At 38.3% G+C, this 25,723-nt stretch overlaps 1 protein-coding gene across 11 annotated transcripts in view; it reads right to left on the reverse strand.

Annotated features, from left to right (window-relative positions):
* hdac5 (histone deacetylase 5) overlaps positions 1-25,723 on the reverse strand; it is a 361,492-nt gene that overhangs the window by 59,156 nt on the left and 276,613 nt on the right. For all 11 annotated transcript variants that reach the window (XM_072561648.1, XM_072561646.1, XM_072561640.1 and 8 more), the window contains 3 exons: positions 8,574-8,707; positions 4,997-5,117; positions 4,589-4,638 (listed from right to left, as the gene is read on the reverse strand). In XM_072561648.1, the coding sequence (XP_072417749.1) occupies positions 4,589-4,638; positions 4,997-5,117; positions 8,574-8,707 (305 nt within the window). The remainder of the gene's footprint in view (positions 1-4,588; positions 4,639-4,996; positions 5,118-8,573; positions 8,708-25,723) is intronic.

The following is a 25,723-nucleotide window of genomic DNA, read 5'->3' on the forward strand; positions in this document are numbered from 1 at the left end:
ATGTTTATGGTTTGCTGTTAACTTCAACAAGATTTACAAAAACGCTCTGCACTACAATCCTTGTTGGATCCTTTATCAATCCCTTACTTCTGCACTAAAAAAAAAGTGAAATCATTCTAAAAATTTTATATCAATAATTTACTGACAACGCAGACTTAGAAGCAACTATGATAAAATACTGCAGACCAAACTTCAAACATGATAAACGCTGCTTGACCTAATCAAAACATCATCTTTTTAAAAATGTATTCCTCATTTAGGTATCAGTACGTAGTGCTCTTCTTGAAACCATGTTGTTGCTGCCATATGTACTAACATTTGTCTGGCACAAATGTTACTTGTCACTTGAGCCTAAGTCTAGATATTGTCCAGGTCTTGTAGCAATTGAACACACACTGCTTCAGTATCTGAGAAGTTGTGAATGGCGCTGAACATTGTGCAATCATCAGCAATCATCCCCACTCTTAACCTTAGGATGGAGGAAAGCTCATTGACGAAGCAGCTGAGGATGATATTATCCTGAGGAACTCCTGCAAAGACGTCCTCGAAGTGAAATGGCTGATTTATAACAACCATAATCATTTTCCTTTGCAACAGGTATGATTCCAACCAGCATATTCTCCCTAACTCCCACTGACTTCAGTTATGCTCCAATTCTGCAAATGTTACCTTAATGTCAAGGGCAGTCAGTCTTTCTTCACCTCTGGAATTCAGTGCTTTAGATCATGTTTGAAGCAAGGCTTCATGAGGTCAGAAGCTGGCAGAACCCAAATTTGCATTAGTGAGCCAATTATTGCTGAGCAGGCATTGCTTGATAGAAATGTAGATGTCACCTTCCATTAATTGAAAGTAAACTGATGGAGTGATAACTGACCATGTTGAATTTGTCCTGCTTTTTGTGTGCAGGACATACCTGGGCAATTTTCCACATTGCCAGGTAGATACCAGTGTTGTAGCTGCAAGTTCTGAAGCACATGCCTTCAGTAATATTGCCTGAATGCTATTAGGGCCCACAGCCTTTGCAGTATCCAGTGCACCCTGCTGGAAGACAAGCTGAGTTCAAGCTACCACAGAAAAATATTGAGTCCAAAATATTGTGTGGTTTCAAGGAGTTGGATATAGCACTTGGGGCTAAAGGGATCAAAGGAGATGGGCGAAAAGCAGGAGCAGGCTACTGATGGGGATAATCAGCTATGGTCATAACGAATTGTTGAAGCAAGCTAGAAGTGCCAAATGGCCTACTCTTACTCCTATTTTCTGTCTTTTGATAACATGTGGAATGAATTGAATTGGCTGAAGACTGGCAGCTGTGATGTTGAGGACCTCTGAAGGAGGCCAAGATAGGGTCATCCATTTTGCATTTCTGGCTGAAGACTGTTGTGAATTCTTCAGCCTCGCCTTTTGCACTGATGCTGTGTTCCTCTATCATTGAGAATGGGATACTTATGGAGTCTCCTTTTTCAGTTTGTTGTTTAACTATCTGCAACCATTTGCAATTGGATGTGACAGGGTTGCCTATCACAGGTAGCAGAATGGCTTAGCTCTGTCTATCATTTGTTGCCTTATGCCATTTAACAATCAAGTAGCCTTGTCCTGCAGTTTCACCAAGTTGACACCTCATATTTAGGTGTGCCTTGTGCATGCCCTCTACACTGAACAAAGGTTATTCCACTGGCTTAAATGGTAATGGTAGAGTGGGAGATATGCCTTCAGCGTGTTTTGGAGAATGATTTTTCCAGTGCTGCTGGTCCACGGCAAGTCACGAGTGCCCAGTTTGATTTGCTAGGTCTATCTGAAGTCTGTTTCATTTAGCTTGGTGCTAATGCCAAACAACATTGAGAAGGGTATTCTCAATGTGAAGATGGGATTTTGTCTTCATAAGGACTGTATGATGGCCACTTACCAATTTTATCATGGACCGATGCACCTATGGCAGGCAGATTAGTGAGGAATGACATCAAGAATGTTTTTCCCTCACCACCGGCTGCAGACCCAGCCTAGGAACAATATCCTTTAGAACTTGACTAGCTCCATCAGTAGTGCTAGTGCTGAACCATACTTGGTGGTGGACATTAAGATTCCCCATCCAGAGGTAACTCTGTATCCTTGCCACCCTCAGTGCTTCTCCCAATGAATGTTCAGCACGGAGGAGCTCTGATTCATCAGCTGAGGTAGTACATGGTAATCAGCGAGACTTTTCCTTGTCCATGTTTGACCTAGTATCATGAAACCCCATGGTGGCGAGAGTCAATGTTATGGTCTCCAGGGAAACTCGTTCTCGATTGTATACCATCACTGCTGGTAGGATGGGTCATACCCAGGGATAGTGATGGGACATTGTTTATAAAGCATTATTCTGTGAGTAGGACTATGACTTAGATAGTTTAGAACTATGTTAGCTTTGTATAACAGTTATCCATTGAAGTGCAGTAGAAACTGCCTTGTATGAGTGTAAAATATTCTGAATAATTGGTTTATCACAGGCACAAGCCAAATTTAAAATAATTAATAATTAAACATAAAGATGAATATAGAATTGATCTATTTATAACTACATGAAAATCAAACTGGCAGAACTCAGTACTTTATACAACTTTTTGAAAAAGACAAAAAAAAAGACTGCAACTATCAAAAAGTTACCCTTAATAGAGACATTATTTTATGCAATGCATTAGACTTCCTCCAAGCGTATTCACTAATGGGAATGCAGAATACTACTTAAAAGAAATAAAAGATAGATAAAGCAAAGTGTGGCAAACCTATCTGAAAGCAACAATCATTCTCAGATGTTGCATTGGAAAGAGTTAAATAAAGTATTCTAATTTTAGCAGGCTAATTCAATCTAATGCACTCCACAGCAAGTATACTAGTAGGCAACAATTATTATGCCAAATATGTTATCGCTGACCAGCAGGAAACAGAATGTGGCAGCATTATTTTACATCAAGTGTATCAATCAAACATAGTACAAAGAAAAGAAAAGCACAGGAACAGGCCCTTCAGCCCTCCAAACCTGTACTGACATATTTTGCCCTTCCATGCTAAAACTATCTTCACTTACAGGATCCATACACCTCTATTTCCTTCTTATTCATGTATTCGTCTAAGTCCTTCTTGAATGCTGCTATTGTGTCTGCTTCCACCACCTCCTCCTGCAGTATGTTCCAGGCACTCCCCACCCTTTGTGTGAAAGATTTGCCTCGCAGATCTCTTTTAAACTTCCTCCCCCCTACACCACACTTTGACCCTGTCTACCCTAGTAATTGACGCCTGCACTCTGGTAAAAAGCATCATACTTTCTACTCAATCCATGCCATTCACAACCTTAAAAAGTTCTATCAGGTCGCCTCTCAACCTCCTGCATTCCAGTGAAAACAAACACAGTTTACCCAACCTTTCTACATAGCTAAAACCCTCATATAACATCCTGGTAGACCTTTTCTATACCCTCTCCAAAGTATCTGCATACTTCTGATGGTGTGGTGATCAGAACTGTATGCAATTATCCAAGTGTAGCCTAACTGAAGTTCTACAAAGCTGCAGCGTAACCTGTCTATTCTTATACTCAATGCACCTTCCAACAAAAGCAAGCACGTCAAAGGCCTTTTTTACAACCTTACCTACCTGCACTGCCACCATCAGTGATCTGTGGATCTGCGCCCCCAATCCCTCTGCATATCAACACTCCTAAGGGTTCTGCCATTCACTATATAATTTTCACCTGTACTCAACCTTCCAAATACATCACCTCACAATTGACCGGATTAAACTCCATCTGCCATTTTTCTGCCCATGCCTCCAATTGATCTATATCCTACAATATCCTCTGACAATCTTGGTATCGTTCACAGACTTACTAATTAGGCTAACTATGTTTTCCTTCAAATCATTTATGTAAATCATAAACAGCAGAGGTCCCAGTACTGACCCCTGTGGAAGACAACAAGTCACAACCCTCCATTCTGAAAAGCATTCTAGGACCGCTACCCTCTGTCTCCATGACTAAGTTAGTTCTATATCCATTTTGCCAGCTCACCCCAATATTTGTGACTTCACCTTTTGTACCAGTCTGCATGAGGGACCTTGTCAAAGGCTTTACTGAAGTTCACGTAGACAACATCAACCGCTTTTCCCTCATCAATCATCTTTCTCAACCCCTCAAAAACTCAATCAAGTTGGCGAGGTATGACCTCCCCCACACAAAACCATGTTGTCTATCGCTAATTAGTCCATCTGCTTCTAAATGAATATTGATCTTATCCCTAAGAATCTTTTCCAAAAATGTCCCTACTACCAATGTGAGGCTCATAGGCCTACAATTTCTTGGATTGTCCCTGCTTCCCTTCTTAAACAATGGGACAACATGGGCTATTCTCCAGTCCTCTGGGACCTCACCTGTGGCCAAAGAGGATACAAAGATATCTGTCAATTCCACAACAATTTGTTTTCTTGCCTCCCTCAATGTTCTGGGATGGATCCCTTCAGGACCCAGGGATTTAACTACATTAATACTTTTTAAGATGCATAACACCTCTTCCTTTTTAACAGCATAATGAAAATACAAAGAGCTGTGCTTAGCTGTACTCACCCCAAGTCCACCACAGGGTAGCAGTGCATACATCTTCTGTGTAATAGGCCCTAAAGAAACATGTCAAAAGATTCCTCTTCAGATGATGGTGAAAGGCTGATATCATTTTTATTTATTACAATGTAATAGAAGATCCTTGATAACACAGTTAACTACTATTTGGGTATATTCAAATTAAAATATTCAATATTCATCATCCATACAACTCAATTTTATAAGTTAATTAAATCAACCAAACATTCTTAGCCTACATAATGCTAAGTATAGTAATGTAATTCCTCCAAATCAGCAAACAAATGCCACATGGAAACAGAATTGTAACATCATCAGTTAAAAGACTGACTTGTAAGAATTTGCTGCTTCTTTGATTTCTTTACATTTAAATTAGAATATGCAGCAGCTACTTACCTAGCAACTTCTTACTGTCCAGCTTCTGTCTGTTCAGAGGGCTGGTGCCATATAACAATGTGTGGTGTTCTGAATGCACTGTTTGAATTTCATCCAAAGTCGCTTTTCTACCCCGGATTCGCTGCAAAAGTACAAAAATATTCACTCTGTGAGGACTGCAGCAGCATTTCTCCACCAGAATGAAAACAGTCTGCAGAATTAGTCTTCAGTAATTTATCCTATAAATGCATTTACCTTAATTAAAGTTAATGCGATTCTAATCTTCGATTTACAGAATATGCACCATTGCAAACTAAAAGTAGTTTTGTACACAAGAGAACATGTGAAGAATTAGATGCTGTTTGAAACATACAGTACTCAAAGGATTAATTATTTAGAAGGCAAACACTGGAAATTTCCTCACAGGGAAACCATAGTAATGAATATACCAATGCAGTCTCTGTGCTAACCCAATTTCCCAAAAATAATAGATTAAGAGATATATTCATAAATATGTAAAAATTACAGGTACATGCAGCATAAACATTTGAAACTCTGTTGATTACTTGCTAGCACATATAGGTTCCCTATAATAAATAAACAAGCGACTTTTACACTGATGTTAGAATTTCTGTATTCAGTTCCAACTTCATATTCAAGTGCGACTTAGTTGCTGTCTGCATCCAGTTTTTGCCCTCTAACATTAAACATTAAAATCAAATGACTTTGAAGTATGATCAAGCTTTCCAAGCTGTAAATGCCAAACCTATCTTTTCTGTAACAGATAAATTTATTGTGTGACTGTTGAAAGATATTCTGAAACATATTATTCTACACTTCAAAACTGAATGACATTAGTCAAGAGAGCTTAGTGCACAGTTACGTTGATGCATTTAAGGCTAATTTGTTATAAATGGTCTGAGAACAGACCAACAGGTTTGTAAGTGAGAGAAATTCCTCCCCATTTAATAGGATTATAACCATTAACTTTCTCCACAGCATTTTACGACATAATACATACTTTAATTCTCAATGAGGAAACTGAATTTGAATTGTACAATCATTTCTTAATTCTAAGGAGATGACATGCTGTAAGCATAACTTTAATAATTCTAATTTGCGCAACAATGGTTAACATAAAAGGAAACAGCAGCTGAGCGGCAATAGTTGCAGAATAGAATACACAATTCATAGCAGAGTCAACCAAGCGTTTATTAAAAAAACGAATCAAGGTCACACTGTTAGTCTTTGTTAATCTAAGAAAGTACAAAATAATAGCTATAAAACGTGTTGGCGATTTCACCTGCACATCAATTTGGTCTATCTCTACAAAACAATGCATGTATTGTACTTCCCAATTCTTTTCAATAGTATTTTATCCAAGTTTTTGTTTGCACATGAAACAAATACATCATTGAGACATTAAGACATTGGTGAGTACAAATGCATCATATGAAAGTACAATCACAAATGTTTCTCTACCATTTATCTGGACCACAGGCTTTGTTCAAAGAACGAATGAACAATTTAAGCAAAAAAAGGCCAGAAAATGTGTTATAACTAGAAATGTAATATATTGATAAAATAAACCAGAAATAATTGTCCCACATTGAGCCCACGTTTTCATCAAATATAATTTTTTCCACATAATCCAAAATCAGGCTAAGAATATAGTCATGTACAATACTGATTTTCACTCGGCAGAGAAAGCAACAACTCCTAATTGTGTGTATGGGTTGTTCAGCGAAGGATTAAAACTTAACATCACCAGAAGCAGCAAACTCTTCGGCGTCAAGTGCATTAGATTTGTTTACATTATAGGTCTTCTAACACATTATAATGGCAAGAGGCCAAAATCTCAGTTGCATGTTTTTCCATTTCCCATACATTCAAACAAATTACTCAAAAGATTGCGATATTTCTGTCAATTATACCAGTTTGCAAGGCAAATTTACCCTCTAGCATATGAATTGAGGATAAATTAAATTCTCCTTTAGGGATTTTAATCATGACCTTTACAAGGCATTATGAGCTTACTTGAAGTCCAAGACTGAGATGACAGGACATATTGTTCAAACTCCTTATGTAATATCCCATTGTCCTTTTCTTTTTCAATTAATAGCAAAAGGACCAGTATTTTGTGACCACTGTTGAATAGTCCCGACAGCACGTAGGACAGGGTCAAGTAGGTGCTCAGTTATTTTTGTTCTCTGACAGTTCATTTAAAATAAGAATCAAATCAGGTTTAAAATCCAAGTTTTGGAAGTGACAAAGATTTTGTCCAGTATTCTGAATCACCTATGATTCCAGAGAAACCAACTTACTGCCAATTTGAGACTTCCTGAGTTTTCTTGGAGCTATTCCAAGTTTTGATATAGTTACATATCAACTATGTGTGCTAGAGTTGAAGCATGCAACTTTTCAGGTTCTGGGAAGGAGTTTTCAGTTGAATGGCATTGTCTGACATTAGTTTAGGAATGAAAACAAGATACAAGAGATCTTGAGATAAGAAACTATAACTTTTTATACAAGGATATTTTGCTACAGATTAGACTTCATCTTGCTTTATTCAATAATTCACTTTTAGATTAAAAAATATGTATGTGTGTAGTTTTGTGAATTTTGCATATCTGACTTGAATTTAGGGGTTTTCTGCAACTGGGTCCAACCTAATTTCCAATATGAAAGTACACAAAATTCTTGAAAGAATGCTGTAATCTTCCTGAACAAGTGGCATACCTTGGGACCAAAGACGATCTAAAATCAGCAGAGAGGTTTACACATGTGCTACACAATTACTTTACAGACCTGCTAGGCACATTGATCAATAATAGTACCAGATTCATTTTTGGGAGGTTTGATGGTTCATAATCCAAATACAAACACTAGAACAAAATTCATTATTGATGTACCAGCACCAACCTTTTGGTTTTGCGCATGCTTGGTCAAAACTATTTCTCATTACAAAACATACAGAATTTGTCAAATGCTTTGGATCTGGCAATATACAGAAATCTTAAAGAACTTTACAGTTTGGCTCTCATGTTTTACACACATTAGGTAGAGTTAATACAAATACTAAAGTGGCCAGTACTTAATAACTTGTTGAGAAGGAGCAGTTTGTTCTAAGAGGAGTAACTGTCAGCCCTTACAGAAAAGCTGCAGAAATTCACACGTCCAAAGTGAGTAGTTACTTTTCGAGCTATTGCAAAACACAATGGAGTAGACTTCTCAAAACGAGATTTTGGATTCGGTATCAATGAGCTTTGCTGTTGCACAGTTCAGAGCTTTTCAGGTTTAATTTCACATTTCCAAATTAGCCAGTTTTGAGATTCTTGGCTGATAAGCAGGTCTTTCTACACAATTCATGACATAACTTGATAACAGGCTCTCTTTCCAACTGTATTCTATTGAACTTGTTATAACTTTAATGAATCTGCATACTTAAGATCCTAATTCAGGATTGATATATTCAAGAGCATTTGAGAAAACTGAATATGGGAAAGCAACTTATGTATTATTTTCACAATGCTTATTTCAAGATCCAGTATTTTGCAAATTTTTTGATCCACAGTCATCACTTTTCCTTTTCTCTTACCTCACACTTGTTAAGTAACCCTGTTTCCTGAAGCCTGGACCAGACACTCTGTATTCGCCCTGCATGTTCTGGATGGTTGTTAGTGTTCCCACAAGTGCACTGGTGCTTCAACATGAAAGTGTCATAGACTAAACCTAGATAGGAAATAAATTAACAGAAAGTAGCATACTAGAAAAATTTGGTACCTTAATAATAGTTTTGTTTAACAATACACCTTGGACCAGTTGAAATGAGTCAATACACTTTTACTTTTAATATGGACTTGCAGGTTCCATTTCATAATCAACTCTTGGAAGAAGTTCAAATACTTGTAATATATGATCTGCAAATTGTATATTTTCGGAATAAACCATTTTATTCATTTTTGCCCTAGCATTAACAGGAATGACTCAGCATTAAGTTTGATTCCGAGCGAGAGCTTGGTGCAAGAGAAACTCCCCTCTATGTTTCCATAATAAATCCTACCATAAAGCATTCATTACCCCACTAATACAGCACATCAACTTCTCATGTGTCCGTGCTCCTTCAGTGAACAGCACTCTTCAGTAATGAACAAGATACAATTTGAACTTGTTGTGAATTTATATAGCGCCTTTAAAATAATTACACAATTAGTGGTGTTTCAGAGGAGCATTACTAAACAAAAATCATGAGCCACATTATAGGATTCTGACTGATAAAAATGAAGTTTGGAAATTAAGAAAATCTTTTCATATAGAAAACGAAAATCCTGGTGGCCTTTTTGCAAAATGGGAGAAAGCAAGCATAAGCTGTTGGGGTGCGATTCTCCTTCCAGGTTTTTAACATCTGACGCATATAACCAATAAAAGAACGTAGTCAATATGCAGACACAAGTTACCTCCCTTCAAAAGGCGAAAGCAGCAATGGACTTGGATTTGCTTCCTACCAGAAGTAAAATCATAAATGTTTCTTTGAGATAAATTCTCGACAGTAGTTTTGTGCTTAAGGCTGGACTTCCAACTAACATTCTTAGGATGAAACATACAAGGAAGATGACTTGTCAAATTCCATACCGCAGGGCTGAAATGAATAGATTTTTGAAAGCAATAGAAAAATGTATACTGGACTTCAACAAAACGCTTAAAGAATTGACAAGATGCAATTTGGGGAATTCTAGATCGGTCCTGGAGTTTAAATTGCTGGATAGTGCCAAGTCTATCGTATGGACAAGATACTTGTCTGGAATTCTCATGGAAGGAGACCCAGCTGAATCAAAAGCATGCTTCTTGAAAACTTTTTTTCTGGGAAAACAGACATTTCTTTCAGCTTGTTTTTATTCTTTAACAGGATGAGGATGTCGCTGGCTAGACAGTATTTATTGCCCATCCCTATTTGCCCAGAGGGCAGTTGAAAGTCAATCACTTTGTTGTGGGTCTGGAGTCACATGTAGGCCAGACAGGTTAAGGATAGCAGTTTTCTTCCCTAAAGGACGTTAGTGAACCAGATGGGTATTTCCGACAATTGGCAATGGATTTATAGTAGTCACTAGATCTTTAATTCCAGATATTTATTGAAATAAAATATCCCACCTGCCTTGCTGGGATTCAAACCCAGTTCCCCAGAACATTATCTGGATCTCTGGATTAACAGTCTAGTGATAATACCACTAGGCCATCACCTCCCTACATGGGTGACACATGGCTCAGTGGTTGGCACTGCTGCCTCACTTAGCCAGGAACCTGGGTTCGATTCCAGCCTCCAGCAACGTCTGTGTGGAGTCTGTACATTCACCCAGTGTCTGTGTGGGTTTCCTCTGGGTGCACTGGTTTCCTCCCACTGTCCAAAGATGTGCAGGTTAGGTGAATTGACTATGCTAAATTTCCCATAGTGTTCAGGCATGTGTAAGTTAGGTGCATTAGTCAGGGGTAAGTATACTGTAATGGGAAGGTGTCTGGGTGGGTTACTCTTCAGAGGGTCGGTGTGGACCTGTTGGGCCAAAGGATCTGTTTCCACCCTGTGGGGATTTAACGATTTTATGGAACAAGTAGATCATTCTGCAGAGATACCATAAAAGAAAGGACTCAATGAATGTCAGATTTTGAAATGTTCCAGATATTGGAAACAAGCTTTGACACAATGGAAAGATTAAAGACAAGCAGAATAAGGAATAAATTACCTTCAGCGATTTCCGCCAATGCAGCAGAAAACAAAATTTGAACCAAAATAACAGGTGAATATGAATTCCAGAAATATCCAAAGAACAGATAATAGTTGCGACAGACGTGGTCCAAAGAATTATTATGCAGTGAACCACCAAAAATGAAGAGTTACAGTCTTCAAAATGACACCACAAAGAGAATTCTGAGGAACAGTATATGAACTATACAGAAGAGAGGAATGAGAATTGTGGAATTTGCGAAAAGCAAAGAAGGATGCCACAAAGTCAATTATAAGTCTTCCATTGGCACTCAACTTTAAGAAGTTAGTTGTTATGGATCTCAAATTTTGGAATATTCTACATTTTACAGATCTTGTGGCCAGATTTTGTCGGCTGCAATAAAACCTATTTGAGCAAAGAATCTGCCTTAGAAAAAATTATTAAGAACTGAATTTGAGATGCCAGCAACATGTCTAACTAATAATGAAGGGAAGTTTGCCAATGACACATTTAATGACGTGTGATGTGCGAAATAAGAATATCATGGACATGAACATTGCCATTTAATATCATTTCAGCAATGGGCTCTCTGTGAAAAACAGTGACTAATGAAATGTGATATGCAACTTTACCTGTTCAACCAGACTAAGTTCACAACTCTCTAGCCTGGGTGCTACAAATGATACAAATAATTCACTCCAGGTGATTGGAGAATATATTCTGTAACAGTTATTCTAACAGCAAAATCCTGAACTCCCTTCTGATCTCTATGATAGTCACGGTGGTCTAGAATGTACCATGATTAGTTTGAATTTTCTTAAACATTTATATGTATTACATGCAGAGAGATGTGTTTCATGACGTTTAAGGTTTGGAGAAGGTTCAGACTTCACTGAACTATTCTGAAAGGCCACTTTAACAGAGTTCCATTCAAAGACTTGGTATAACCACAAAAGATAGGGTTAAAATGAATAGAAGCATTCTGATAAGGTAATGTGTTGTCTTGTTAAGACAGTACATATCGAACATAGCAATTAAACTGCAGTGCATTCCCCATGATTAAATCAGAACTGATTGCAAAATCTCAGACTCTAAGGAGTTTATAAAAGGAAATGAGGCACCTTGTATTCCAAATGATTGTGTTCTACGATGAATATCCATAGGAAAAGAAGACAGTGAATGAGAAGTTACGTATTAGTCATAACACACATGACTTGGACATTCTGCTCAAAAGTAAAATAGTCAGGGTGGGAAGAGATGAACTATGAAGTCTAGTGAATGGAATAGAGATACAACAATTATGGATGCACTGGAAAAGCAACAGGAAGTCCATTTTCAATGTTGCCCATTTGGCATCAGTGTGTTTTGAGGTCATTAAGTTATTCAGACTAAAAATATCACAAAATTTGTTTCAACATTGTTTGCTGCAGTATTTTACCTTACCTGACCATTGGCATTTTGGCATGACTTTGACCTCTCTCACATTAGGCTACTCTCAACCTTCTGACCTACAGCCTCTCCCCATGCTATAGCTCTGCCTAAGATCTTCAGTAGAACAGTTACTAGAGCCAACGAGAGCCACAACAAATATTTGACAGCATTCACCACTTCCTTCCACCATCAATCAGCCCTCTCTTGAAAACACCATATCAGCAAAGTCCAAATATTGGCTGAATTTTCAGGATGATGACCATGAAGTCAGGTCCACGGACAGTGTAATGAAGATTTAAAATACATTATTATTATTTAGGAAGCTGAGTTATAAAATTATATGTTAAAATGTTTTTCCAGTCCCATGAAAGTGACTTTTTGTTCTCTTTAAGAGTCAGAAACTCATTTTTAAGCATAGGTTAAAACACATTTCCAAGGAATCATCGGACTTAAGCTAAATGACCAGATAACCTAAATTACCTGTTGGTAATTACTGAGGGGGAATTAAAAGAAGCTGAAGGATGACCATGAAACCATTGGTTTTTCATGACAATCAATATCTCGTTGACTATTGTCCTTGAGGAAAATAATCTGCTATCTTTACTTGGTCTGGCTTGCATTTGACTCCAAAACCACAGCAATGCATTTGACTCTTACATGTCCTCTGAAATGGCCAAGCAAGCCAGTCACTGCCATTTGAAAGGCAACTAAGAATGTGCAATCAGCCCATGTGCCCTACCTGAATAGAAATAGCATTTACTATGTTGAGTTTTTACGATCCAGAGACAGAGGGGCCAGACAACAGACACAAATTCAAGTTGAAAACAAAGTGCTGTTTAGCAAATTCAAATTAGTCAAAGGGAAGATCTTGGTTTGTGTGTGTGTGTGTGGTCTGTGTGTGTCCAAGAGAGATGGAGAGAATCACATTTGTGAATGGACAGAAATTCATGAAAAGGAAATGTTTGTAACCCCATCAGTTTAATAAGAAATGAAAAAGTGAAGACAGGAATGATACTTCACTGGAGCTAAATACTTGCAAAGATATTGCAGAGTAAAAAAGTTGAATCTTTCTTTTTACGGTCTATGATAAGTCCTTTCCAAAATATGTTATATAACTTTGCTTTTCTTTCGAAGAAGAAATTTACTTTTTTTTATTTCCAGTACACTGGTAGCTTCTTGTGAATATGTTCAGTGATTGACCATCATTGTAACCAAGTTTCAAAATTAAAACATGGTCTATGAAGGCATGCTTCACTCTAGAATCCAACCTGACATTAATACCACCAGCTGGGATCATAACAACTGATAGAATGGGATAGAAGTGTTTAAAGTTAGAACGTGAAATGTGAGAGAGTCCAGAAATGATTCAGAGACAACCACATTGCTGAGAGTCTGGAGTCACATATAGGCCAGACTAGGTAAGGACAGCAGCTTCCTTCCCTAAAGGACATTAGTGAACCACATGGGCTTTATGCCCCAAAAGAATTTACGATGATTTCATGGTTATCATCAGACTCTTAATTCCAGAGTTTTATTGAATTCAAATTCCATCATCTGCCATGGCAGATTCGAACTTGGGCCCCCAAGAACATTATCTGGGTCTCTAAATTAACAGTCCAATGATAATAGCAATATTCAATTGTCTCCCCATTGTTAGTGCAAAAGGGAGATTTTGCAGTGACAGCCCTGACAACATAAATGTGGAAGCAGTAGCTGGGAAAGACCAGACAATGAAATAAAAACCATTGAATAGACTCACCATGATTTAGAAGCAGGAGTCCTCAAGACAATGAAATTTTGGTAACTGCCAATAAACACGAAGATAAACTAAGAGCGCCAGAACAATGGGAGTTTCATATTTGGAGAATTTAAAATTTATTATGAGGTAACAGAAAGGTCAACCAAGTGGATTTGCACAAAAAATATCCTTGCAGATTAGTTAGGTTAAAAGAGTTTTGAAGAATGACTGGTACAGATGTTAGAATGGATTCTCCCACAACTGAAAATGCAATTTAAAGAGAAAAATTTAGTCATGTATGCAGACTATAGGCCACATTTCTGCAAGATAGTAACATTCAGAGTGGAGTACTTCTGTTGATAGATGCAGAAGGAAAACTGCAAACTAAACAATTGTACTGATGCTCTGAGTGATTCCTCAAAGATGTGGCATTTTGCTGTGAATGAGATCTGTTTTGCTGAAAGTTAAACTAGAGCTTTCAGGTATTTTCATGATCTATCTTGATGGTTCCTTATGGGGTGGTACTCCAAAAATGAGAAATTAATACTCAATAAAGTGGGAAGAAAATTAACAAAGTAGGAGTAAAATTAAAAATTAAGAGTCAGCTAATTAACTTTTTAAACGTATTAGATTATGTGTATTAAGCAAAGAAGGTCTGAAATATTGCTAAGTCAATAAACTAATTTAAAGAGCGTGATACCCCCATTCTGGTTAATTGTATTAAATGACATTATATGTAAGGGAGTGGATAAAGAACAGAGCTTGAAAAAGCACAGCAGATCAAGCAGTATCAGAGGAGGAAGGGAGTCAAGGTTTCAGGTCGGAACCTTTAATCAGGACTAACAATTATGAAACTTAATTGAATTTGTTAGTTGAACTGGTTATGCACTCAAATTAGATTTGATAATAGTTTTAATATGTTGCGCTTATACCCTAAAGTGGAGAATGTTGCAAAAGAAAGTAAATCATCAAAAAAGTTAAGCCTGGATAAATGTGTACTTAAGTTCCTGTTATAAAACAAAACATGTTTTTAATCAAACTCTGCAGAGATGTTATGACACATTGCTAGGACAGGTGGGACCTGGACCTTTTGGCTATACGATCACTGAGCCACAAGTTTTCATCTCAAGATGACTGAAAGAACAAGGTGGTAGTCATTTTTAACTCTGCTTCACATGCTAATCATCTTGATGGATATTCTCATCTTGCTGTTTGCATAATATTTCTGATGATTTAGAATGGGGAATGTTTTCTCTCTTAAGAGACTAAGAAAATTTAGAAAGAAGATATGCTAAAAGCACTCTGGATACTTATAACATTGGCTCTGATGGAGACAGCAGATACAGCTTCTACTTGTCAAATATTTTAAATAAAACTCTGCATATTGGGTATAGTGAAGATAATATATCCACTGAATATTATGTAGATAATTGTTCAACGTAGGACAGTACAAATATACAAAGAAGAAAACTGAAAGAAGTTTTGTAGACTGACCTTGCAAACTAGAAAAAGGAAATGCCTAAAATTAAACGGATGGTTGCAAGTTATCAACTGTCAATTTTTTTAACCAAAAGAAATGCATGTTCAAAAAGGTGTTATGAATTCTACAGGAAGGACGTGAAACAATGTAATGCATTGTGCAGAATATAATTTGAATTTGTTTTGAATTTTTGGTTGTAAATATAAGAGGAGGGAGTCTTAATTTTTTAATTTTGTTTTATTTTAACCTATTTTTCTAATCAGCCTGGTCAGAGCAATTATTACACACCTCTGGAGCAGGTGGGACTTGAACATGGGCTTCCTGTTCAGGTGTAGGGATACTATCACTGCACCTCAAAACCTTTGGAAGGAGACTTATTAATTATAGATTAATTGTATACAGATGGTGGCGTTAACTGGGGATTCACTTGTGATCTCTATCAATAGGGTTCTTGTGAAACATTGGTAGGGTCCTTAACTTTGGGCCAGATTTTCCAGGTTCAAGTCCCACCTGTTACAGAAGTGTATCATAACATGTCTGAACAGGATGATTAAAGGTAATTTATAAATAGGAACATACTGAAACTGTGGTGATGAGGAAATACACGTTTGTAATGTGTAACTTTGTACATACAAATTGATAAAAGTGTGTAAATATTGACTCCAGTCTCAACCTTTATCATCTAACTTTCTGGATTATAATTCTGAATGAGCAGACTCAGGCAGAAAGAAATAAGAGGCTGCTACAACAGAAGTACAGTACTAATTTCTTAGAGACTGATTTGGAAATATGTTTATCTCTGGTTGGAGAAAAACTTTTCTAAGACAGACGTAGGACAGGCTATAATTCAGTAGTTTTGAGACTTTTTCTTATTTAAATTATTTCAGTTTTATTTTATAATGTTCAATCTATTCATCAGCTTCCTCTTTCCTTGCAAGACTTCTGTAATTAGTTGTTTAAGCTGATCAAACATACAAAACCATTGCCCTGATTTAAATCAACAGTCGAATTTTTGCAATTCATGACAAGTTAGCCTTAAGAAAGTAGTAGCTGCAGGAATGTCTACCAAACCTGCATTGTTCATTCAATTCAATGTGGAGACATTGACTGAATGCAGAGTTTTCAAATTCAAGGTGCATTCTGTCAACCATCACTTGGTAATTCCCAGCCCCTTAGTATCATTCTAATTCTTATCCCATTTCATCATTTCAGCAAGAAATTCATGAAAACCATACTTTAGCAAAGGACAATCTTTCTGAAAATGCACCACTGTGTGTTTCGTCTCTCCCAAGAACTAGAATACATTTGGTTCACGTATGGTCAAATAGCAACATAAGCAAAAAACGTAAGTTACTGGAGACAGTGACAGAATAATAAACAGCATTCCCAAATACTCTGCTCAGGTCAGAGAGGAGGACAACAGAAGCCCAACTATGTAAAGAAAGTTGCTTGCTGCCCACAAGCAGTTTGGAACAAAAGAACAGGACTGGTCATTCAGTCCACATGACCAGTAAATACAGTCATGTTTGACCAAATACTTCAGTTTTTTTACCCCCACACTATGCCCATAACCCTTTACTCCACTGATAATCAAAATTTAAATATACTCAACCACTGAGGGGTAGAAAATTCTAAAGAATCCCCATCTTCTGACTAAAAGAAATTCTAGCTCGATCCTAAATGGAATCCCCATTATTTTTAAATTGTGCTCTCCGGTTCTAGACTACCTGACTAGGGAAAACATCTTGCCTGCATCTACCCCATTCACCCCTCTATGTATTTTGTAGGTTACAATGAGATCACCTCTCATTCTTTGAAATTCTAGAGAATACAGGCCCAGTTTACCTAACCCCTCTTGCCCGAGAGTCCTGCCATTAAGGGGAGCAAGTCTGGTGAACCTCTGTTGCTTTCCTCTATGGTAATAACGTCTTTCCTGACATAAAGAGATCAAAACTGGCCACAATATTCCAGGTGTGATCTAACCAAGCTCCTATACAATTGAACCAAGGCTCCACTACTCCTGTACTCAAATTCCGTTCACCTGCATGTTAACCTTCAATGACTTATTGATAAGGACACCCAAAACCCTTTGCACATCTACACTTTCCAACCATTCACCATTCAAGAAACACTCTGCACATGCAGTTATCCCCATTTTTCCTTACATTTTAAAAACTTTTTTTCATCAGCTGTGTACAGGTCAGCATTTGTTGCCCTTCCCTAAATACCCTTTCACTGAGTGGCTTGCTAGGCCATTTCAGAGGATGGCTCAGTGCCAACTACATTACTGTGGGTGTAGATTACATGCATATCAGATAAGGATGGCAAATTTGCCTCTCTAAAGGCCATCAGTGAATGAAATTGCTTTCCATGACAATCAATGACATCCTCATGGTCATCAGGTCCTGGTGGCAGAAGGTGCAGAGGCCAACAATGGCTGGAGAGAGAAGGGAAGTCCTGTCATACACCACTCTTCAAATAGACTTATGAAGCAGACTCTTTGCCTGTCCAGCTTAGTCATGACCTTGAATAAGCACCTCCCACACCACCTCATTTGGCAGGAGAATGGTGCAAACGTTCTCTAAAACAACTTTAACCAAGCAACTATATGCCTGTATGATTCCTGACAGGTTGAAAGCTTTATATTTTTGCTGCAGAGGCAATGTGTACCACATGCATCTAAAGACTTGAGGACCTGAAAGATTCATCACCTATGTCTCATGTGGTTCATAACAATTTACAGCATTTCTCCACATCACAGAAGGTAAGCACTCCAGTAGCATAGCGAAAAGCTAGTAAAGTCACAAAGGTGTACATGTGTGTAAAATAAGTCTGCTCTAAGTTGTTGCAAGAAAACACATGTTCCTATCTCTAATCTCGTCTAGCCCGAAATCTATTATCTTCTCCACCACCAACTCCCTTTACCCTCCTATTGATAGATGTACTTTCGATCTTCTTGGTCTGGATACATGGAAGTTTCTATTTAAATCTTTCAACATCTCTTTCTAAAGCCCACTTCTTTGTCAGGTTTTTGATAATTTGTTCTAAAGCTTCATTTTTTGGCTCAATATCAAATTTATTTGTGATTACATGTCTGAAGAATTCCTTGGTAGGTTGTACTATATTAAAGGCAAAATGTTTTATATATACATAAATATGCACAAGTTTTTTTATAATACTTGATACAAGTTTTGAGAAGATTCGTAGCTCAGGTTGAGGTTCTAGATGTAGGTCTGCTCGCTAAGCTGGAAGTTTCATTTCCAGACATTTCGTCACCATATGAGGTAATGTCTTCAGCTTCCAGGCGAAGCACTGCTGATGATTTCTGCCTTCTATTTATATGTTTGGGTTTCTTTGGGTCAGTGATGTCATTTCCTGTGATGTCGTCATTTCAGAATCAGGATACATGAACATCAACTAGCCATAAAACAACATGACCCTCTCTCACTAGAATCCTTACATACGGATGAGGAAAGACACCACTTTGACTGAGACAACACTTCCATCCTAGGACAAGCCAAACAAAGACATGCATGAGAATTCCTAGAAGCATAGCATTCCAACTGGAGCTCTATCAACAAACTCATCAAGTTAGACCCCATCTACTACCGCCAGTAGGGTGACGAAACGTCTGGAAATGAACCTTTCAGCTCAGTGAGCAAACTTACATCCAGAACTTGATACAATGGCTGTTTGATATTTAGTTTTCTTGTAAAACAACAGAGTACAAAAAACAGGCTAAAGGTTATAATAAAATGATTTACTACAAGAGTAAAAAGTTTACTTAAACTATAAAAAGATTGGGAAGGTTAGGCAGAACTTTGATAGGTTGATACTTAGACATAGTGTTCCTCTATTCAGGTAAATAAGGCTGATTCTCACCTGTCTTTTAGGTGTTGCATTTCCTACAGAAATCAGCAGTTTTATCTACAGCTCACCTAGTGTCAGTCAGAACATCTACCATCATTCCTTTGTAAATGCTAATTACGAAGCATATAACAAGATAACACATTTGATGAGGCAGTGTTGAATGTAGTCTACGTCATCTATCTGAACATAACATCAAAAGTTTGCTTTCAGTCTACCATGACGGTCAAAGACTTGAATGACACATTTGCCAGGCTGGGCCTGTGACAACTGGTAAGGGAATCAACAAGAGTGGGAATAAAACCGACTTGACAATATGCTCTCTGACCTACCAGTCACAGAAGAATCTGCCGTAATAGTCTTAGAGGGAGACAACACAGTACTGTATTTGATAAGACAAAGTTCTCTCTTCAGACTGAAGATATTCTCCATTTTGTTGGGTAGCACTAGCACAACCTCAGGACACGTTCAGCAATTCAAAATTGGATGTCCACGTGACAGTGTGGGCATTCATCTGAATTTAACTTAACAATCTGTATCCTCATGACCTGGCATAACTCTCTACCTTTACCATCAAATCAGGAGACTAATCTTAGTCCAATGAGTGCAGGTAAGTATGCCACAAGCAGCACCAGGCATTCCTAAAAATGAGGTGCAGAACTGGTGAAGTACAATTTAAGACTGCAGGGATGTTAAGTAGCAGAAGCAGCATGCTGCTGACTCAAGACTAAATGATCCCACAACCAATGGATCAGACAGAGTTATACAATCATAGAGATTTACACCATGGAAGCAGGCCCTTTGGTCCAACTAGTCCACACTGACCATATTCCCAAACTAAACTAGCCTCAGTTGCCTGCGTTTGGCCCATATCCCTCCAAACCTTTCCTATTCATGTACTTATCCAAATGTATTTTAAGTGTTGTTACTGTACTTCTATCCAACACTTCCTCTGGCAGTTCATTCCACACATGAACCACTCAAATCTTGCCAGTGTCATGGAAGATGGTATAGATTAAACAACAAAACAGAGAAAGAAGCCAAAAAACTTCCCCATTTTCAAAGATGGGAGAACCAGAAACATCTATGCAAAATTCGAGTCTCAAGCATTTGTAACTATTTTGAGTGGATGATCCATCACAGTCTCCCTCCCAAGATTTCTGGCAATACAAATGTCTATCTTCAGCCAATCTGAATCACAACATATGATATTAAGAAGCAGGTCAAGGCACTGCATATAACAGTAGCGATAGGCAACAACAGCCCAAATGTTAAACTGAAGAGGTGCTCCAGAACAAGCCGTGTCCAAGTACAGGACATCTACAAAACTAGCAAGTACCTAAACACTATAGAAAAATGCCGAGAATATCATTCCATAAAATGAGGACCAACTCAGATCAGCTAATGACTCCTAATCATTAATAAAGTGATTGAAGGGCTTGTAACAGAACTATATCATGGACAGCAATAATGTGTTCAATGATGCTCAGACTGCATTCCACAATGTCCATTCAACTTCAGACATCATCACATGGCCAGAAGATCAGAATTCCAGCAGCAAGGTGTAAGTAATTACTCTTGATATCAATGAGCCCTGGCAAAACTGAAGTCAATGGAATCAGGGGGAAATCAAACCATTCCACTGGTCATAGACTTAGCTAGTACAAAGGAAAATGATTATGCTTTTAGAAGCCAGGAGATTGCAGCAGGAGTTTGCCAGGGTAAGGTCCTAAGCCCGATTCTCATTTTCTGCTTCATTTTGCTAATAATTGCAGTGTTCAGTTTCATTCACAATTCCTCAGATTCTGAAACAGTCCATGCACCCATGCTGTCCAAGACTTGTCACATTCAGGCTTGGGTTAATAAATATCAAGTCACATTTGTACTACACACCATCAAGCAAAGACCATCTTCAATAACAGAAAATCTAACCATTTCTTCTTGATGTTCAATGCCACAGGCAATCTCTCATCCATCAACAGTCTCAGTCTACTATTGGCTAGAAACTTAAACTGGACCAGCCACAATCACTATGACTAAAAAAGAAAGTTAGATACTTTGTAGTTCTGCAGTGAATAACGTCTCTCCCACTTCCCCAAAATCTGTCTGTCAATTATGAGATCCAAGTGTGATGGAATATTCTCCACCTGCTAGTTGAGCACAGTTCCAACAGCACTCAGGAAGCTTAATATCACCTATGACAAAGCGGTCTGCTTTATCAGGACACCCTCTGTCACATTAAACATTTACCCCCACGACCAATAGCAGACAGTGGCAGAAGTGTGCACCATCTCTAAAATGCACTGTAACAATTGACCAAAGCTCCCCTGACAGCAGTTGCAAATCTGCAAACTCTACCCCAGAATGACAAAGATAGCAGGCACTTTGGAATACAAGCACCTGCAAGTTTTCCTCCAAGTCACACACTATTCTGACTTGAAAACATACAACTGTTCCTTCAGTGTGCAGAATCACAATCTTGGAACATCTTTCCAAACAGTCCCACAGTGTGCATTTTCTCTGATGAATTCCAGCATTTCAAGGTGGTGATTCATCATTATCTTCTCAAGGACATTTCTGGATGTGCAGCAAATGTTGGCCATGCCAGTGAAGCTCAAATTGCATGAACAAATAAATAGGAAACATTACTTACTCATTCTTATCCTTGATTTAAATGTGCCATACTGCACAGGAGATCTAATAAAGAGATATGAGCAATGGGAATGGCAAGTATCTCAAAACGTTGTAACCATTCTAAACAGCTTTTTAAGTATAGCATAAAGTCCAGACTGATGAGCTTTAAAAGCAACATGGAGCTCTGCCTGCTATTTCAAATGGCATGCACATTCAGGAACAAAAGCTTAGATTTATTAAAATATGGTTGTGAACATGTGGTACACATAATGCTATATGAGTGCAATCAATAACTCCCCACAGTCCTAATGAATATGGATAATTATGAAAAAGAAATTGAGTCCACTCAGTTATTTGTGTAGCAGCATCACAAAACTGCATAAATTGAAAAGCACCATCAAAGGGGGCATTGGTGGCTTGCCTTACAGAGAATTGCACTGGAATTAGCTAATCAGGCACAGGGTAATTCCAGCTACAGTTACAGAGATGTACAGCATGGAAAGACCCTTTGGTCCAATTTGTCCATGCCGACCAGATATCTTAAACAAATCCAGTCCCATTTGCCAGCACTTGGCTCATATGCCTCTAAACTGTTCCTATTCATATACCCATTCAGATGCCATTTAAATGTTGCAATTGTACCAGCCTCCACCACTTCCTTTGGCAGTTCATTCCATACACGGACCACCCTCTGTACGAAGTTGTTGCCCCTTAGGTCCCTTTTAAATCTCTCCTCTCTCACCCTACATTTATGCCCTCTAGTTCTGGATATCCTCACTCCAAGAAAAATACCTTGTCTATTTATCCTATCCATGCTTCTCATGATATTATAAACTTCTATGAGATCACCCCTCAGCCTCTGACGTCCCAGGGAAAACAACTCCAGCCTAGTCAGCCTCTCCCTATAGCTCAAACCCTCCAACCCTGTCAACATCCTTGTAAATCTTTTCTGAACTCTTTCAAGTTTCATAGCATCCTTCCTATAGGAGGGATAACAGAATTGCACACAATATTCCAAAAGTTGCCTAAGTGATGTCCTGTACAACTGTAACATGACCTCCCAACTCCTATATTCAATGCTCTGTCCAATAAAGGAAAGCCTTCGTCACCATGCTATCTGTGACTCCACTTTCAAGGAAATATGAACCTACACTCCAAGGTCTTTGTTCAACAATATTCCCCAGGACTTTACTATTAAGTGTATAAATCTTGCCTTGATTTGCCTTTCCAAAATGCAGCACCTCACATTTATCTAAATTAAACTCCATTTGCCACTCCTCAGCTCATTGGCCCATCTGATCAAGATCCTGTCGTACTCTGAGGTAACCTTCTTCGCTGTCCACTACACCTCAATTTTGGTGTCATTTGCAAACTTACTAACTTTCCCTCCTATATTTACATCCAAATCATTTCTGAGAATGTGGTCATATTTGCTGTCACAGTAATATATGTGTGTGTTCTGGACCTTTATTGCAAATCTGGTTGCAGCAATAAATAGGATTCCTTTGAAGCTTTCAATGAAGTACAAACACATAAGACATATGTTCTCAAAATGCCTTAGACATTCCTGAATCTAAACACTGTAGGATCATAGTGCTGAGGTAATCTGTTCTCCTCTGGTGCTGAACATTCTAGTTTGCCTCAAATCTTCTTGCAACCACACAGAAGGATTGAGCGAATGGAAGGAGCAGGCCATTCAGCCCCTCTAGCTTACTCCACTTTTCTAGATCATGTCTGATCATCTACCTTCATGTCATAAACCCACACCAAATTCCTTGATATCAATAGTAACTAAACATTAATCAATTGTGGTACTGATCTTTCTCAATGACAGAGCTTCCACAGCCTTTCAGGGAAGAAAATTCCAAAGGTTTACAGTTTTAAGTAAATAAATCCCTATTCGTTTGTCATAAATGATTTTTACTTTATTCAGAGATACCCCTACAGCCAGCGGAAACATCCTTTCTGTACCTACCCTTTAGACATATTGTAAGTTTTAACGAGATCACCTTTCATTCTTCGCATGCAGGCACAATCTCCTAGATCGCTCTTCATAAGATAGTCCTTCCATACAGGAATCAATTTGGCAAACCTCTAATCATTCTCCCTATATGGCAAATAAATCCTTTCTTCAGCAAGGGGGCCAGAACTGTTCACAATATACAGGGTGCAGTCTCACTAGTGTTCTACACAATTGAAGGAAGACTTCTATGCTCACGTACTTAAATCCTTTTGTAATAAAGGCTAGCATACCATTCACTTTCTGAATTGTTTGTAGCACCTGCATGTTAGTTTTCAGCGATGTATGAACCATTAGACTAAGATCCCTTTGGGCATCAATTCTCTTCAATCTCTCAATTAAGAAATACTTTGTCTCTCCATTCTTCCTACCAATGTAGATATCTCCTATTTATCTATATTATGTGCCATGTGACATTTTCCTGCCCACTCACTTAGCCTGTAAATCCTCTTAAAGCTACTTTGCACCTTGCTGACAATTCATATTCCCAAGATTTGTATCATCTACAAATACCAGAATATTATAATTGGCCCCCACATCCAAATCACTTATATAGATTGTGAACAGCTGGGGTTAAAGCATTGACCCTTGCAGTAACCATGGGTCACAGTCTGTGAACTTGAGCATTTACACCTAATATAGTTTCTGTCTGTTAACTAATCCTCAATCCAGAAGACCACAACACCATGGGAATTAGTATTCAGCTCTTCCAGCCTGCTCTGTTATTCAGTAGAATCATGGCTGATCCAACATTCCTCACATCCACTTGCCTGCATTTTTCCTGTAATCCTTGCTTCCCTGAATATCAAAGAATCCATCTATCTTAGCCTTAAATGTACATAAGAGCTCTACCCTCACACTAACTGTGGCAAGGAGTTCCAAAGACACTCAACCCTCAGAGACGAAATTCCTTTACGTCTCAGTCTTAATTTAGTGCCCCTCTATTCTGAGACCATGCCCTCTGGTTCTAGACTCTCCCATGAGTGGAAAAATCATCTCAGCGTTTACCCTGTGAAGTCCTTTAAAGAATCCTATATGCTTCAATGAGATCGCATCTCATGCTTATGAATTCCAGTGAGGAGCATCCCAACTTGTTTAGACAATCCCTCCATGTCAGGGATCACCTTACTGAACCTTCTATAACTTACTCCAGTGAAATAACATCTTTCCTTAAATAAGGGGACCAAGACGGCTCACAGTTCATGAGTAGCCTGCACAATTGTAGTAAGACCTCCCTATTCTTATATTCTAACCCTCTTGAAGTAAAGGCTTACATTCAATAAGCCTTCCTGATTACCTGCTGCATTTCATGTACAAGCACCCCAAATTAGTGTTGTAACCTTCTGCAGTTTTTCTCCATTAAATAATATCGTTCTTTTGGAGGAACAAATTACTGCAGAATTTGGAATCTGTACTGAAAACAACAAATGCTGGAGTTCAGAGTGAGTCAGACAGCATCCATGGATAGACAGCAAGATAACGTTTTGAGTCTAGATGACTTTATCACAGCTGAAGTCAAGTGTGGAGGGGACAGCATTTATGCTATAGTTTGGGTGAACTGGGGATGGAGGTAGTGAATATCAGGTGCTGATAGAGAAAAGATAAAGGTAGATAAATCCTCAGGACCTGATCAGGTGTACCCTCGAACTCTGTGGGAAGCTGGAGAAGTGATTGCTGGGCCTCTTGCTGAGATATTTGTATCATCAATAGTCACAGGTGAGGTGCCGGAAGACTGGAGGTTGGCAAATGTGGTGCCACTGTTTAAGAAGGGCGGTAAAAACAAGCCAGTGATCTATAGACCGGTGATCCCAACCTCGGTGGTGGGCAAGTTGTTGGAGGGAATCCTGAGGGACAGGATGTA

The sequence above is a fragment of the Chiloscyllium punctatum genome, chromosome 42 (assembly GCF_047496795.1).
Source record: "Chiloscyllium punctatum isolate Juve2018m chromosome 42, sChiPun1.3, whole genome shotgun sequence".
Lineage (NCBI taxonomy): Eukaryota > Metazoa > Chordata > Chondrichthyes > Orectolobiformes > Hemiscylliidae > Chiloscyllium > Chiloscyllium punctatum.